At 40.1% G+C, this 16,140-nt stretch overlaps 1 protein-coding gene across 4 annotated transcripts in view; it reads left to right on the top strand.

Moving 5' to 3' along the window:
* The first annotated feature begins 994 nt into the window (after positions 1-994).
* Positions 995-16,140, top strand: part of LOC306765907 (myosin-10) — a 76,122-nt gene continuing 60,976 nt past the window's right edge. For all 4 annotated transcript variants that reach the window (XM_079253445.1, XM_079253443.1, XM_079253444.1 and 1 more), the window contains exons 1-3: positions 995-1,131; positions 2,904-3,281; positions 10,586-10,742. In XM_079253445.1, coding sequence (XP_079109571.1) covers positions 2,937-3,281; positions 10,586-10,742 — 502 coding nt within the window. In that variant the 5' untranslated portion in view covers positions 995-1,131; positions 2,904-2,936. The remainder of the gene's footprint in view (positions 1,132-2,903; positions 3,282-10,585; positions 10,743-16,140) is intronic.

Here is a 16,140-nt window from a genome sequence, read left to right as displayed (position 1 = left end):
ATGAAATGAATAAATCTTTATTAAAGAAGGTAGCAATTACCAGAGAACATGCACGAATAAGAGGAAAAAAAAACATTTAGGGCCTTTACAAAGAACTGTCATGTACTAAAGAGCAGTTGTTAGGAGGCCTAACTGAGAAACCCTTCTTGCAATTAACAATCCACAATCTGGATCAGGTTCCAGTACCGTTTATGATGGTCCCCATGAACCAAAAGTGTCACAGCTTCCTTCCAGAAGGAGGGAGGCGAAGGGTGGGAAAAATTGCACCAAAGCAACAGTTGCTTTATTTTCATTTATTCATGAATCCCACGAGTCTGTCCTCTTCCCCCACACAGCAGAGGCAGATGGCTGCCTGTCCTTGAGCCGGGTTCTGCTGGAGGTTTCCTTCCTGTTAAAAGGGAGTTTTTTCCTTCCCACTGTCGCCAGTGTGCTTGCTCAGGATGAGAGATATCTGTTGGTTTCCCTAGATAGGCTGATATGAATTGGCTTTCATTATGTTTTTGTTTTTGTTTTTTTTTCCTGTTTGTAAAATGTCTTGAGATGGCATTGCCGTGACTTGACGCTATATAAATAAAGTTGAATTGAATTGAACTAGTTTGCAACAAATTGAGGGGTTGGCTTGTTCCAGCCAATGATGGATGAGGAGAGAGACCGCAAAGTGGGAGCCCAATTGTTTTTAGGCGGCTTCTAGAAGGTGTGGGCAGTGCATAGATATTTTTGTGTTAGATTTAACATTTATTTATTTATTTAACATTTATTTAAATCTAACACAAAAATCTTCTTTTATTTTGTATTAAACTGATTTGAATAGCACATCAAACTGGGTTGACTCCGAAACGCATAAGGGCTCCGGTTGTTTCCCTGAAAGCCACAGCAGAGCGGAGTATCGATCTGCGTGATCAGTATCTACGTCCGTCGTAGGCGGGAGCAGCGGTGGTCAAGTCTGCTCGGGTGAGGAGGGGGGGGGGGCCCGCTTCAGAGAGGCAGCTCTCCGCGCCGGCGGTGCACACCGAAGCCCAAATACATGCTCGCTTCTCTGTCGGAAAGCAGTTAGTTGCATTCAGGGGACGCATTAGGGGGGAAACAGGACTGCTCGCTCGGCCAACAGGATCTAACTGCTGACAACACCAGGTAAGTTTGCTAACATGAAGCGCGAGGAAGGTGATGATGGAGCGCGTGGTGAACGGACCACTTAGTTTAACTATTCACCTTCCTTTTTTATATATACACATATATATATAACATATCGGCTATATGTTGGTGGTGAGTTCACTGTCTGCCTTTTCGTGTCGTTGATCCATGTCGCGTGTCCACCTGCACATTTATTTTAGAGGTAACAAAGTAATAAATTAAATTTATAATGGGTTGGTTGTTGTAAGCTAGCTGTATGTTTCTTGTGTGTTTAGGTTAAACGTGTCGGAATAAATAACGAAAGCTGGTTCGTGTTAGTTTAGTTTTGTCCTAATGGTCGCCCTCTTCGGACTTTTTAAAAACCACATTCTTTCTTTATATAATGGCACATTCTTGGCACTCACTTTACAACTGGCTAGCCATGTCGCAGGTTTATTTCAGAGGATAGTAGCTCAAATATAAATAAGCAGGACCCTATTAGGGAGTTTTATTCAAGTCCAAAGACTGCAGTATGGGGTAAAAAAAAAAAAAAAAGGGGGTTATTTTCTTTGTGGTCTCCGGGAGAAGAAGAGGGCTCTATAAACGAGCCATGGACGACGTCACTCTGTCCCGTTTGATCTGCTGCAAGAGCGTGCAGCCTGCGCACTATGCGCATTACTGTTTAACAGACCTCTTCACTCACCAGATAACACTGTGTAATTATAAATGATATATTATATAAGAGCTATACTGAAACATTTACTAAAAATGTTGTCTAATTATTACTTATTAAACGGGCTTTGAACGATCGGCGTAGCTTTCCTGCCTCATAATGTCCTGTGTTGCATTGTGCCATCAAACTGGGAAAAAAAGGTGGTTTATAAGAGTTTATTTCATTATTAAAGGACAGATTACAGTATGGTCTTGTCAGATGCTGACACAAGTGTTTAAAACATTCATGGGGCTGTGGCTTACCTCTGAAAGAGTCATGAAACAACAAAATGAGAAGTAAAACATCTGTAAAAGACAGGAAATTTAAGGAAAAAACATTAAATGATATCAAATTACCCATGGGATAACTAAATAAATGCAAAACGACCAAAAGAATTTCTAAATGGACACTAAATTGTGGTAAAACAGCAAAAACTAATCTCAAAACACCAATACCCTGAAATATTTTGAATGAATTATGTCTCCATTGTGACATTTCACATGTGAATGCTGTTTTGTCAGCAAAGACCAACCCAGGGATACTGTCTTGTATTTTTAATCCACAGACTCCATGTTTTCTTTTGCCTCTGGATTTATTATCATAATACAAGGGCATGTTGTTATTATGTTTTTAAAAAAAAACGCCCAAAACAAACTAAAAGCAAGCTGGTTGCTGTAAATGTGAGTAACATGAGACATAAAAGTCCAAATAAAATATATACAAAACAATAGCTAACTAATTAGCAATAAGTGGTCCAAAGAAAGAGCAAACAATTAATGAGGATTATACAAATAAAATGCATAAAGACATATTAGGTATAAAAATAAATCCAGCGTCATAAAATATTAGAAGTGTAATATGATACAAAATATCTGCAAGATTGCAGAAATGTTAACAGCTACTGTGTGAGGAGGCAGAATAACATATACATTTGGATATGTATGCATGTGGATAGTTTTATAAGATGAATACATGGAGATAACCATCAAATTTAATGGAATTGTAGAGATACCAAACATGAATAAAGTAAGGATGAGATCTACAATACTTTTAACGTATCAATACCTGTCTTTTATTCTAGGTGGCCACATTGCTCTGGTAAATCCCAGGTAAGATGTCTCATCGGAGTGGGCAAGAGGACCCGGAGCGGTACCTGTTCGTGGACCGCGCTGTCGTTTACAACCCGGCCACGCAGGCCGACTGGACGGCCAAGAAGCTGGTATGGGTCCCCTCAGAACGCCACGGCTTTGAGGCGGCAAGTATTCGTGAAGAGCGAGGCGAGGAAGTGCTTGTGGAGCTGGCTGAGAACGGTAAGAAGGTGGTGATCAACAAGGATGACATCCAGAAGATGAACCCCCCCAAGTTCAGCAAGGTGGAAGACATGGCTGAGCTCACCTGCCTGAACGAGGCGTCCGTGCTGCACAACCTGAAGGACCGCTACTACTCTGGACTCATATATGTGAGTGCTTTAACCTGGAGCCTTGTGTTTGGAGCCATTCTTCCTAACCTGAAAGCTCAGAACTCCCTTGGTCTGCACTGGTAATTTAATTTTCCATCCTGTTCTCATCTAAAAATGATGGACAGGATTTGTGCTTGCATGCGTGCAGATTTCTCATTTTTTAGCCATCTGTCTCTTGCATTCTTCTGTGAAAGTGATATTAATCAGTCTTTGCAGAGGGAGAGGGAGGGCATTGTGCTGTTAGCCCTTGTGAATGCCTCTTGACCACACACACACACACACACACACACAATATTTGCACACAGAATGACTGACAGACCTCTCTTGTTTTTTAACCATTTCCAGACTTGCTCTTCTTGGTGCCTCCTGGTTACATATTGTTACCTCCCCCATGGTGTGTGTCTCACCTCTGCTACAGGCAGACCTCTTCCATAAACACTGCTGGTTCAAGGTTTATTTTGACCTATGCTCCTACTGGTGGGGCATATTTGATCATAGGAATTGCATGACCCCTTTCTGCTACAATACTGCCTACAACTTGACATTACTAGCAAAAAAATGAAGGGGGAAACCTGAATATTTATGTTGTCTAATACCGTGGTTTGCATGAATAAACTGGAAAGACTGATATCTACATGTGAAGTAACAGCCATAGTGGTTTTATTTTGTCCATGTGATCTAATTTCACCAGAGATGGAGCTGCTTTGCGATGTTCTCCTTGCGATCTCGACCCATTTAGTGGCATGTTTTCCAGGAATAGAATATGGGTTATCGCCTGAGAGACTCTAGTTCAGGGACTGCAGAGCAAATTGTTGCGCTTATCAATCGTCCTTCCACAAGTTATGCCAACACATCGGCATGGACTCTGAAAGAGTCAATAACTTGTGTGTTTTTGCAAGCGAGCCGTGTTAACATATGAAAATTGTTACATTTATATACTGTAATTTGTCAGCGCCAAGATGGAAGTTTGAGCCTTTTCTCACATGGCTTTAATTGTAATCTCAACTCACCAGCTCAGTATGTTCCTCCTCCATCTCTCTGCAACGCTGTTGTGTCAGGGTCTCTACTGTTTTTTGGTTCAGATTTGGCTTTGGAGCTTGTTAATTGTCCCCTTGTCTGAGAGAAATTGAAAACATGTGTTTGACTGTGTTGGTTTTCTGACAGGAAGAGAATTTTTCCCTTTCAGCTAACTCTTACAATATGACCCCCCCCCCCCAAAAAAAACAAAAACAAAAACATTCTAAAATTTTTCCATTATGTTTAACTTACTCCCCCCAGAGCTCTGCAACTTCCACTGCAGACACAATATAATAGCCCCCGCAGGCTGCGCTCTGAGTTGAGGTTATTGGGAAGACTTATACCACTGAATCTTTGGTGATCACTGTGAAAATGTGGAAGAAAGAGCTTAAAGTTGTTATTATTGCTGCAAAGCTATAAAGTCTTTTTATAGGTTTGGCTCTACTGGTCATGGTTGCAGTAGTCCAACGCTCGCTCACTTTTAGATATTCTAAAGGGACCTTGTTCGCTTTGGTCCGTTGTGATTAGAACAAATAACAACCAGAGACGAGTGGTTTGGGGGGATTTTTAACAAGCAAAACATGTTCCAACTAAAACCAGTTCAGGACACTCAGCATTTTGCAATCTTAAGTCAGCTAACTTGTCCAGCATTTTTTTTTAATGATATGTTTGTTGTTTCTTGCATCATTCACACAATAAAAGGTCACCATGAAGAAAGAAAAAAAAAGAATTTTTAACTTAAAATGGGAAAATTCAAGTTTAAGTTCCCAAAACATGATGAAAAATAACACATGACACTCAGCATTTTGCAATCTTAAGTCAGCTAACTTGTCCAGCATTTTTTTTAATGATATGTTTGTTGTTTCTTGCATCATTCACACAATAAAAGGTCACCATGAAGAAAAAAAAAAAAAAGAATTTTTAACTTAAAATGGGAAAATTCAAGTTTAAGTTCCCAAAACATGATGAAAAATAACACATGACACTCAGCATTTTGCAATCTTAAGTCAGCTAACTTGTCCAGCTTTTTTTTTAATGATACATTTGTTGTTTCTTGCATCATTCACATAATAAAAGGTCACCATGTAGGGAAAAAAAAAACAAGAATTTTTAACTTAAAATGGGAAAATTCAAGTTTAATTTCCCAAAACATGATGAAAAATAACACATCTATCTTAAAATGAGATAAATAGAGCCTCTGAAAAAGCATTATACATGGCGCACTGCATAGTGTTACTACTTATTTCTAGGAAATAAGGTAAAAAATGTGGAAACATTGTGTGGAAACCAAAACCCTAATGTATTTTAAAGGGACGAAGATGGTAAATATCTGCAAGGTTCTTATACGTAAGTACACTTGATTAACTAATTATCAGTAATGATGAAAACCTCTATAAAAGTTAAGACATTTTGGTGTTTGGGTGGTGTGTCATATAAGTGTTAACACAGTTCAAAGGGTTGAAAGACGTGTGCAGTGGTCCCAGAGAAGAATAGTTACAAGAAGTTTAGGCTGCAATACTCTGAGGAAATGCAAAGAAACCTTAAAGCTACATCTCGGACTCTTCAGGCCTCAGTTAGCATGTTAAATTAAAGGTTATTAAAGTATAATTAGAAAAGTTACATCTGAACAAAGATGTCTGGAACAGTTTCTGACAGACAGAGATGCTTCATCATAAAGGGGAAGCAAATAAAACAGTCCACAGCAGCACAAAGTCCTCTTACATACTGTCAAGCACGGTGGTGGAGGGTTGATGATTGGGGCTTGTTCTGCAGCCACTGGACCTGGAGACCTTGGAGTTATTTAGTAGATCATAAACTCTTATTCTAGATTTAGTTTGGGGGTCATCTCTCTGACAGTTTACGATTGAATGGAGTTGTAGAGAGCAATGATCCCAAACACGGCAGCAAATCTGCCACAGAATGGCTGAAATGACAACAGTCAAGGTGTTGACAGATAAAAACCAGACCTCCACTTGGCTAAAATCGTACTATGGACGCTTAATAAAACTATGCTTATAAGTCAACCTTAAACTATTCCTCTGGGGTAAGAGACTGATAACATCATAAAGAAAATGATTACTTCAAGTTGTCCCCAGTAAAGGTTGCAAGGTATTGAATTAGTGGGCGCCTCTATGTTTCTGCTTAGGTATTGCAAGTGTTCCTACAACCTTATAGATTTCAACTACAGACCTTCTGCTTGCTAAAGCCCATTAGACTTGGCTTTCTGACCTAGGCTGACTTTTCGTCTGGTTCTCTGCCGTCTGCTGGCCTAATTGGTGTGAAGTCATTGTGCTTGTCCGGCCAGCTCATTTATTGTTCCAGTGTTTTTATCTGTTAGGTGCCGAGCCCCAGTCCAGCCACAGCGCTACACAAGAGGCAACGGCGCACCGGCCGGCCTACAAGCGGTCCTTTGTGCTGTTAGATAAGCCTCAGCTGTCAGAGAGCCTCAGCATTCTTCCATAGCAGAACGGCTGTCTGTCTGTCTGTCTCCTGCCGCCCACTTCAGCCCTGATGCTGCCCAGCTTCTCTTCTATCTTCTTCACCTCTATTCCCTCTCCCACATCTCCTCTGCTTCTCTCCTCCTTCTTGCAAAAATAGCAATATACGCTGGCCTAACTCCTTCAGTTTCTCCAAGCTTGTTCCATGTAAAGCTTGACGTTGTTTCAGATTTATTCAGTTCTGCTACATGTCACTGTACTGATCGTGTTACACCCACCCTGAAGCGTTTGTTAGCTTTATGAAATCTGTGAAGTGGAGCTCTATCAGGGGAATGGTCAAAGTCCTCCGTGCTTAAAGCTGATCAATGGCAACCAGGCAGCTTCTGCACCCCTTCCCAGTCTCCAGAGCAGAGATGGGTCCTTCTACGTAGGCATGCCATCTGACTGATCAGACACGGCAGATGGGCTCGGCTGTTGTGTCTTCTGTTGCCTGTGTGTGTCTCAGCTGTTACCAGGTCACGGCATCCCCTCCCCTGGATCTGATTTCACAGTGGAAATATCACCTTCTCTTTCCCGAGTCAGGCCTTGCTGGTTTGTTTGACAGGCTGTGTTGAGTCAGGCTGATGCCCTCCCTGTTGGCAATAGGGGTAGTAAATGCAGCTTGCAGCCACTTCTGCTAAACCCAACAGAGAAAACAGAACACACCCTCTATTTATAGCAGCTCCAGTTTGCAGATAAGGGGGACTAAATTTTTCATTAGCCTCAAAAAGGAGAGTTGAGAGTTAGAATTTCAGCGCGCCGTCTCTCTCTGAGCTGTGCCCCCTTCAGGCAGGGAGCAGTTTACACAGAGTGTACCGTCCAGTGTTGGTTTCATCCCAGCCTCTCTGGTGAAATGGACCTCAGGGAGCTGTGTCAGCTGGATCTTCCTCTCTCTCCCTCACCTACTCCTTCTTTCTGTATCAGCAGTACAGCATCAGTTGCCCAGTGTTGACTGAGGGCCCTAAATGCAGCGTTACGTAACAGCAACAGTATGCCGTCTGCTCTCTGGGGGCCCCTTTGTGAACCTATGGCTGCTGAGTCACTCTTGTTTCAATGCCTCACTCAGTTTTAATTAGCAAAGAGGTGCATAAACATAAACACTTAGATCTAGTGTTATTGGTTATACTGTATACCAATTGGAATTGGCAGTACATTAATAAATAGCTCTTGAAATATTAAAGTTAGTTTAAAACAAAGATAGACATTTGTCACACTCACTTTTGTACTTCAGTGATGAACTCCAGTTGCCGTGTTGACAGCCTAAAGAGGAGATTTTAAGCTTCATTAGCTTCATCTGGGTCTGATTTTCTCATTTTAGACACCTGTTCTATTCAAGTTGTGCAGTGGAACAAACATGTTTATAACACATCTGCAATTGACCGTGAAGGCAGCTTGCTGTTGCCTGCTTTAAATCCTTGAAGCTTTCAGTCATTATATGCCTGACTGCTTTGCAACAAACTCATGTAGCATAAATATCATAAAAACTTAGGAATATTATTTTTTTATGCTGTCATAATGTACCTAAAATAAACTATAAACCTTTACAGGTGAACTTAATGGAACATTTTACTAAATTTCAGATTGCACTTTTCAGTGTTTAAGTACTTAATGATCAACGTTGTCCAACTAGATGATCAACTGTAAAAAAAAATGACAAAAGAAGTGTTTTGAACCACGAATCAACCACATAATGTTGTCGTTAAATAACCTACTGTGTTTAAACAGCCCTTTTCATCATACTGTTCAAATTTCAGCATCAGAAAAACACCTTTTTAAGACCTTTTCTGTTGCTGCACCAACTCTCTGGAACCCCCTCCCACAACACATCCGAGACGCCACAGATCCTGTACCTTCAAACTCAACTTAAAAACTCTCCTGTTTCGTTCTGCTTTTAACTTTTAACTTAAAAAAACGTATTCTTATCTATGTATCATCTCTCTCTTTATTCTTTTATGTGCTTGTTGTAATTTTTGCCCTATTTTTTACCTTGTCTTTTAACTTGTAAAGCGTCTGTGACTTACTGAAAAAGCAAATTTATAACAAATTTATAAATAAAATGCATTATTATTATCAGACCAAAACAACATTGAATACATGACAAGTTATTGACCCTTCGTTATCTATACCGCTTAGTCCAGTTGAGCCTTTCCCAGCAATCATCAGGCCAGAGGCAGGGTACACCCTGGACAGGTCACCAGTCCATCGCAGGGCCAAGCAACCATTCATGCTCACTTTCATTTCTAGGGACAATTTAGATGAATTAACCCAACAAGCATGTCTTTGGATGGTGGGATGAAACCAGAGTATCCGGAGAGAACATGCAAACTCCACACAGAAAGGCAACTGTCCAACCACCCAGTCAAGACTTAAACCAGTGCAGTGAAGCTACAGCGCTAACCGCTGCACCACCATGTTTCAAGCCAATTCATACAATATAATATTAATGCAGTGGTACACATACCATGGTTTTCAGGTTTCTTGTGATAAATTGTTTGAATTGCTGTTGCATGACTCTACATTTAAGATATAATATCAGCACAACAGGAACCTTTTTGCATTTCTCAGCAATTTCACTCGAGAGTTGAACACCCTTAACGGTCCGTCCGTCCAGTGGACACATATTTAAAAGCTGTTTCCTTGTGTTTACATGAATGAAGATGGTATATTGGTAAATTAGTAACTTCATGAGACTTCAGGGATTCATCCAATACTAAACTATATGCAATGTGTGTTTTTTTCTTGTTTTTTATCTGTCATCTAGGAGGTAAAATATACTCTACTCAGTAGGTACTTGCTGTATGCTCACCTCTATGGTAGTTAAACAAAGGTAGGATGCCAGTGAGGAAGGTCATAGTACCATCCACCTTTTCATCATGTATAGAAGGAATGCAAAGACTCAATAACATCTGCAGAATGAGGGAGAGGGAGCCATGGCCCCACCAGGGCCTCACACTCATTCCTGGCTGCATTGCTGCCTGGTTGTTTGAGCCTACAGCATAGCTGAGAAGCTCTCACAGCTCTCACATTCTCTGGAGAGAGATTATTGGGCTAATTACATTGCCAAATGCTAAACCACAGGTCAGAAAGTAGGCTAGGATGTTTGATGCAACGCCAATCTTGACGATAATAATAATAATAAGTTTTGATAAAACTTCGGAGCGCTGTTTTAGTTTTTAACAACTTTTTGGAGCCTTCTGTTGCTTCACAAAGACCTCCGTCTGTTCAGTGTTTTATTTAGTCTTTCTTCCCTGAAATCCGCCTGGCAGTCTGCTCTGTGTCTGTCACTGTGCTGCGTTCCTGTGGTTATGATGTAAGCTCCTGAGAACCTCGTAATGATAAGTCTTGATGCAGTGATGCAGAGCAGCTCGGATGATTTATAAACACAGGAATGTCCACGCACCTGTGTAAAACATGAATGAAGAGTCTATTCCTGCAGGAGAATATTGCAGGGGATTTTTGGCACATTTTTTGGCAGCGCTACCCGAATGTTTAGCTGTGTTGCTCATTTTGCAAATGCACGAGCCTTACAAGCTATTTTCTAAAGGTAAAGGTGACCAATCAGGCGTTGTAGTGATATAAAATACAACATTAATTCTTTCTACTGAAGAGAAATAATCACCCCAACATGAACTTGCTTATTGTTTATTTTTATACACACAAAGTTTTACTTAGACTTTGTATTCCTTATAAACAATGCAGTTTTGATTTATAGGTCATTTTAAGATTTGTCCTCCTTACTCTTTATTTCTAATGTTTGTAATATATATATATATTTAATGTGTGTTTCCTTTTTGCCTTTTAAACTTGCAGACTTACTCTGGCCTGTTCTGTGTGGTCATCAACCCCTACAAGAACCTGCCCATCTATTCAGAGAACATCATTGAGATGTACAGAGGAAAGAAGAGGCACGAGATGCCGCCACACATTTATGCCATCTCTGAGTCTGCATACCGCTGCATGCTACAAGGTAAAATTCATCATTAGCTCGCCTTTATTGCGTCTGACTGTTATTTCTTGCATTTGCCGATGGTTACTGTGCAAGTCATTGTGATGTGTCAGGGTTCTACTTTGGGGTTCGGGTTCATTTGTGCAACAATTTCATTAAAGTAACATTACCTCCATTATTAAACAAGCACGGATGCGACAGGCTGTTTGATTCATTCGTCCATGTATATAAGTAACTGCTCTCTCCTGGCTTGGAGTTCAGCTTATTTGCAGGTAGCATGAGTTTTGGCTGCATGGCACAGGAGATTAGTGTGTTACGACGGTGTGTAAAGTGTGTGTAATGTGTGCGAAAGGTCTCGAGATCAGAGAGGAAGTGACATCACAGACTAAGTCTGAAAAGTCACAATCATTAAGGAAGTCAGGCAGCAGATTAAGTTTCTATTGGTTAATTGTTTGCTGTGGATGTATGGTTGTCCTGTAAACACTGGGGGAAAGGAATGAAGGCCTGAACTGATATGGTATAACTGTTATGGTATAACTTGGTATAACGACACTGGGTGTTAGTGTTATTGGTATGCTTCACGTGAAATGATTTATTTAACTCATCATATTTAGCTTTTACAGTCATATAATTCTTGTTCCTGTTTGTAAAAAGTACAATTTACCTCTTAATTCTTCCTCCATGAGGATAAGGGAACTATTTTTGTATGTTCTCTGGTTTTTGCTGTAAATCCACAACAGAGGAGGAATAAAAGCCTTTCTTTGAGCCAGTTGCATGTTTCAGGTGGTGCAGGTGGGATTTCCTATAGCGTGAGTGGGGAGAGCTGATGCTCTTAATCAGAGGGCTTTATAGAGAAAGTAAAAAGAGGGAAAACAGGGACTAGGGGAGGACAGAAGGAGAGAAAACAAGTCCACTCAACTTCTGTCTTCAGGTTGTCATTAACTAGACCCGCTGCAGTGATCCTGTGGATCTGGTTTCATCCTACACATCCACCACATAGCTGACTCATACCTACAGACGCAGCTGCTGCTTACTTGAACGTATAGCTGCTGATGGAGGAGTTGGAGCCATTACCCATCACCTGTCTTTACATGGAGATGCATCTCTCAGCTGGTTTTGGTGAATTTGTGTTGACGCCTACATCTTACTGTGTGTGATTAAAAAATGTCACCATGTGAGCATGATTATAAAATAAAAACCCACAAGACACAGGACTTTGAGCCACTGTGGAGGATGATTTTTTTTTACTGTTTTTGAACGTCTGGTGTAGAAGAACCGCTGTGTTAAGCAGAAGCTTTATCAGAGCCTATCAGTGTTTAGACAGCTTCAGCCCATCGACTGTGTGCAGCCACCGTCACTCGGCCAGCAGCATTGGTTCCTCCCTTTTGTTTCTCCTGGACAGTCTTTAGCAAATAGCTTTGTATAAATTAGTACTGCTTTCTCGATATTATTTAGCTTTTATTGTAGTTTTTCACAAACAGTCCAGCAGGAAGCTTTAAACTTTCAAAGTTTCTGTTTGACTAGTGATTTGTTAGCTTCCTATTAGTGCTAGTAGGGGTGGGAAAATTCAATCGAAAAAATTGAATACCGGGATCTTTTGCTTCACAATTTTAAAATTGATTTTTTTTTCTGTTAAAAAAAAAAAGATTTTTTAACAAAAAAAAAAAAAAAAGATTTTTTTCAAATAAGTAAAAATATTTCATTATAAAATTTTGTCACTTATATTGTTTTTATTGATCATTTTACTTGTCTTCTTTGGCATTATAGCAGCAGAATGATAGTCTGGCTATTGTGTTGTTTTTCCTTATTAAAATCAAGAAAATGCTGATCAAAGAAAAGTTTTGTACATTTTTTGTTTTTAAGCTACAAAAAATCAGCAATATTTATGAATTGTGAAAATCACAATTTAAATCAAAACCAAAAAATTGGAATAAAATCGAATCGGGACAAATGCGTATCGTCACAGCCCTAATTGCTGGCCTAGAACCAAGAGCCCTGAGCTGACTAGGGACAGAAACATATATTCAATACCTTTCAGATTTAGATATATTATGTAGGGCTGCTCGATTATGACAAAAATTGTAATCACGAAGATTTTTGACTGAAATTGAGATCTCGATTATTTAACACAATTATCCAGTATTTTTAAACAACGCTGCGTATCATGGTGTTCTCAACTCCATGTCTTGCATTATAACCGTCTAATGCACGGTTCGGAGTTGTTTAATCTGCTTTTACCGCTTATATAGGAACTATTTTATGCTGGCCTCGATGTACGTTTTATGCCAAACAACCGCTGTCAGGCTACAACGCGTTTCTCTCATTCACCTGTTAAAAGACAGCTGATCTGAACCAGCTGATTAACGCGTTGCTATGGTAACGCCGGTAACGGAGGGATAACTCGCCGAACTACATGTGCGTTTATATGAAAATAATGCAGCCAGTTGTCACTGACAATGGTATAAACTATGTTTAGGTGAACTTCCACAACCTACTGCAGTTATTCTACATTGACCTGCAGCCGGAGCCGACTGAGACTGGCCGCCTGGGAGTGCTTTAGGACGGGAGAGGCTCCCGCTGCTCCTTCCTTACAGTAACTGCAGAACAATATGTGCCTTCAAGTCAGTCGCCAAAACACCAGAAAAGTCTCCAATAACTCTAGTAAAAGTTGCTAGATTTGTTGCTTTTAACAAAAAAAAAAAAAAAAGTCGCCAGATTCAGTGAGAAAGTCGTCAAGTTGGCAACAGTGTCTGAATGAAACCAAAGCGGCTGTGGGAGGAGTTTACAGCACAGCGCTGCAACGCCAGAGACGCTTGATTAGCGGCTGAAGACAGCAGGAGAGGAAACTAAAAAGAGAAAAATAATCGCACCCTTTTATTTTTATGATCGTTGAAAACACAAATCGTATTTGAGATTAAAATCTGATTTATCGCCCAGCTCTAATATTATGAACTTTTCTCACAAGGCAACAAAATTTTCTGAAAAGTAAATGAAACATCCATGATATGCTTTGATTAAAATACCACATATTTACTACAACAGCTTCTTTTTCAGTCATGAATCTGCATCTTTAATCACAGGGATCTGTGTTAAAGTGTGGAGTAGCCAGTTGTACTCCATAAACCTGATATATTATTATCAATACATAGTAAAGCACACAGTACAGCTCACGTGGTAAATTGAGCTCATGTTTCCACATACCAAACTGAGCATGTCCACATGTACATGGGCATTTAGACATAATCAGAGTTTTGTCTGTGTTTGCACCTTTTTGTTTCTGCTCTGAAAACAAAGTTATAGGATTAATTCTTTACATGGCAACAGATTGCGGTCATACTAAACCTGTGAATTGGACTTTTTCCATGTTTGAATATAGATTTAAAGTTAGTTGCCAACTATACTGGCATACCAGCCTGTTAGTGAATAATATTTATTTGGATCATTTGCTGTAAGTGATTACCTTTACTCCTGATTGGCTAATGTGGCTTCAGAGGTGGGGTTAGATAACCACCTTTTGGTTACGGCATGCTTCAGTCACGTCTATGTGGTTTCACATAGATAAGTGTTTGGTATTGATCTCTTTTTTAAGGCACACATGTTGTGAGTCTGCTTTGAATTGGCCCAGGTTGATAAAACACCACAGCAGATATGGATAAACCTAGCAGGAAGCCTGCTGGCTCCATAACCACAGTGGTTTTCTGTCAGCCTGCTGCTCTGTGTATATGTGGAAGGAGCTTTATGGAGGTGGCAAGTTTATTTTTACACTTTTGGGTATTGGTATATTACTTCAATGACAAATGGGAAATCAGAGCATCCAACGTCTGACTAGGAAAAGAACGAAAGCCTGCAAGATGCTGGATTCCACACAGGAAATAAAACACCTTAGTGGCATTATTATCCCATTTGTTTTTAATTTTGTTAAACCACGCAACTGATGAGAAACAAAACAGTCGTAAGTCCCCACTTCACCGTTTATTACATGCAGTATGATCTCCTCGGCCATTTATTCTCTCTGTTTTCCCCTGTTCTCATTCTCCTTACAAGGTGTTGCACACTCTGCATTTAGCTGGAACCACAAACACAAAGGACACACAATCCCACCATCCTATTGTTACTGGGCAAGAGGTTTGTTCTGGGTATATAGGACACCTCTCTAGTGCCACCATTCTTCTCTATGAGCCCCCCTTCTCCTTGCTCATTCTTTCGGACCCTTCACAGCCACCGGTGGAATGAGGTCAGCACTGTTCCTGCTCTCCATACCATGCTGCGCTAAATTCTACAAGCTGAGTCATTATCCAGTTGTCATAGCTGTCTAAGCAGCCAATTACCCTCCGCTGGGCTCCCATTGGAAAGGATGCATCACCATGGATACCGATGTGTGTATCTATGCGTGAGATGAAAATAACCCTGGGATCCTGAACTGAGGTGTCACTTGGTGAGTGACTGTATTCCAGCTAGCTGCAGTGAGGTGCTGTTGTTTGTGTTTTTGAGCCTCCTTCAGGCTGTTCAGCGTGGCCGCTGTTTGACTCAGATTGTGTCGTTGTACGCTTCAAAGCCACTGCAAACTATTTGGGATCTCCTACTGTTTCATAATTGCACGCTTTCTTCTCTCTGAGAGTGGAGCAGCTGGACTTTCTTATTTCCTATTTCCAAGACTTTTTTCTCTTTTTTCCCCTTCCTTTCAACCGGAATGTTCCGGCTTGGAAAACACTGAAGAGGAAAATTCCCCACATCTTTTATGACATTTTGGTCGCTTTTCACTGAGCATGAAAAATAGAAACCACGGCTCTGCTGGAAGCTCCACGACGACTCGCTTTGCTTGGTTTTAATCATTAGTCCTTGATAAAGATACACATCCACCTTCTCATCACTTTTCAGCGTCGGGTCATAGTAGTTAGTCTGCATGACAGACCTCCTCTGTCTGTGTGTGTGTGTGAGTCAGCATTCAGTCACTGATTTGGGGACTTGTTTGGAGCTGCTCTGGTTTTTCATCTTGTTAAGGCCTTAATGTGGTCTGAAGCAGGACTTCCATAAAAAGATACTTGCATTTTTATTTGCGTTTTCTACCAAGAAAGTTTTGCAAAGCCTGAAATTTGCAGCAACAAGGTCACAACATGTCCTGCTCTGATGACACCAGGAGAATTTTTTTTTTTTCTTATTTTGCGGGGAAGAAGGGCTCACAGAAACTCGGCATTAAGCATGACAAGTGATAAAATTATAGTTCATTTGTTATTTGCAGTTTGGACGTGTTTATCTGGATAAAGAAAATCTGGTAAATGTCGAATTTGATTGCGCACATATATATATATATATATATATATATATATATATATATATATATATATATATATATATATATATATATATATATATATATATATATATATATATGTGTGTGTATATATATATATATATATAT

This window comes from Telmatherina bonti (assembly GCF_933228915.1).
Source record: "Telmatherina bonti genome assembly, chromosome: 14".
Taxonomy (NCBI): Eukaryota; Metazoa; Chordata; class Actinopteri; order Atheriniformes; family Telmatherinidae; genus Telmatherina; species Telmatherina bonti.
This window is presented reverse-complemented; position numbering and strand designations above follow the sequence as displayed.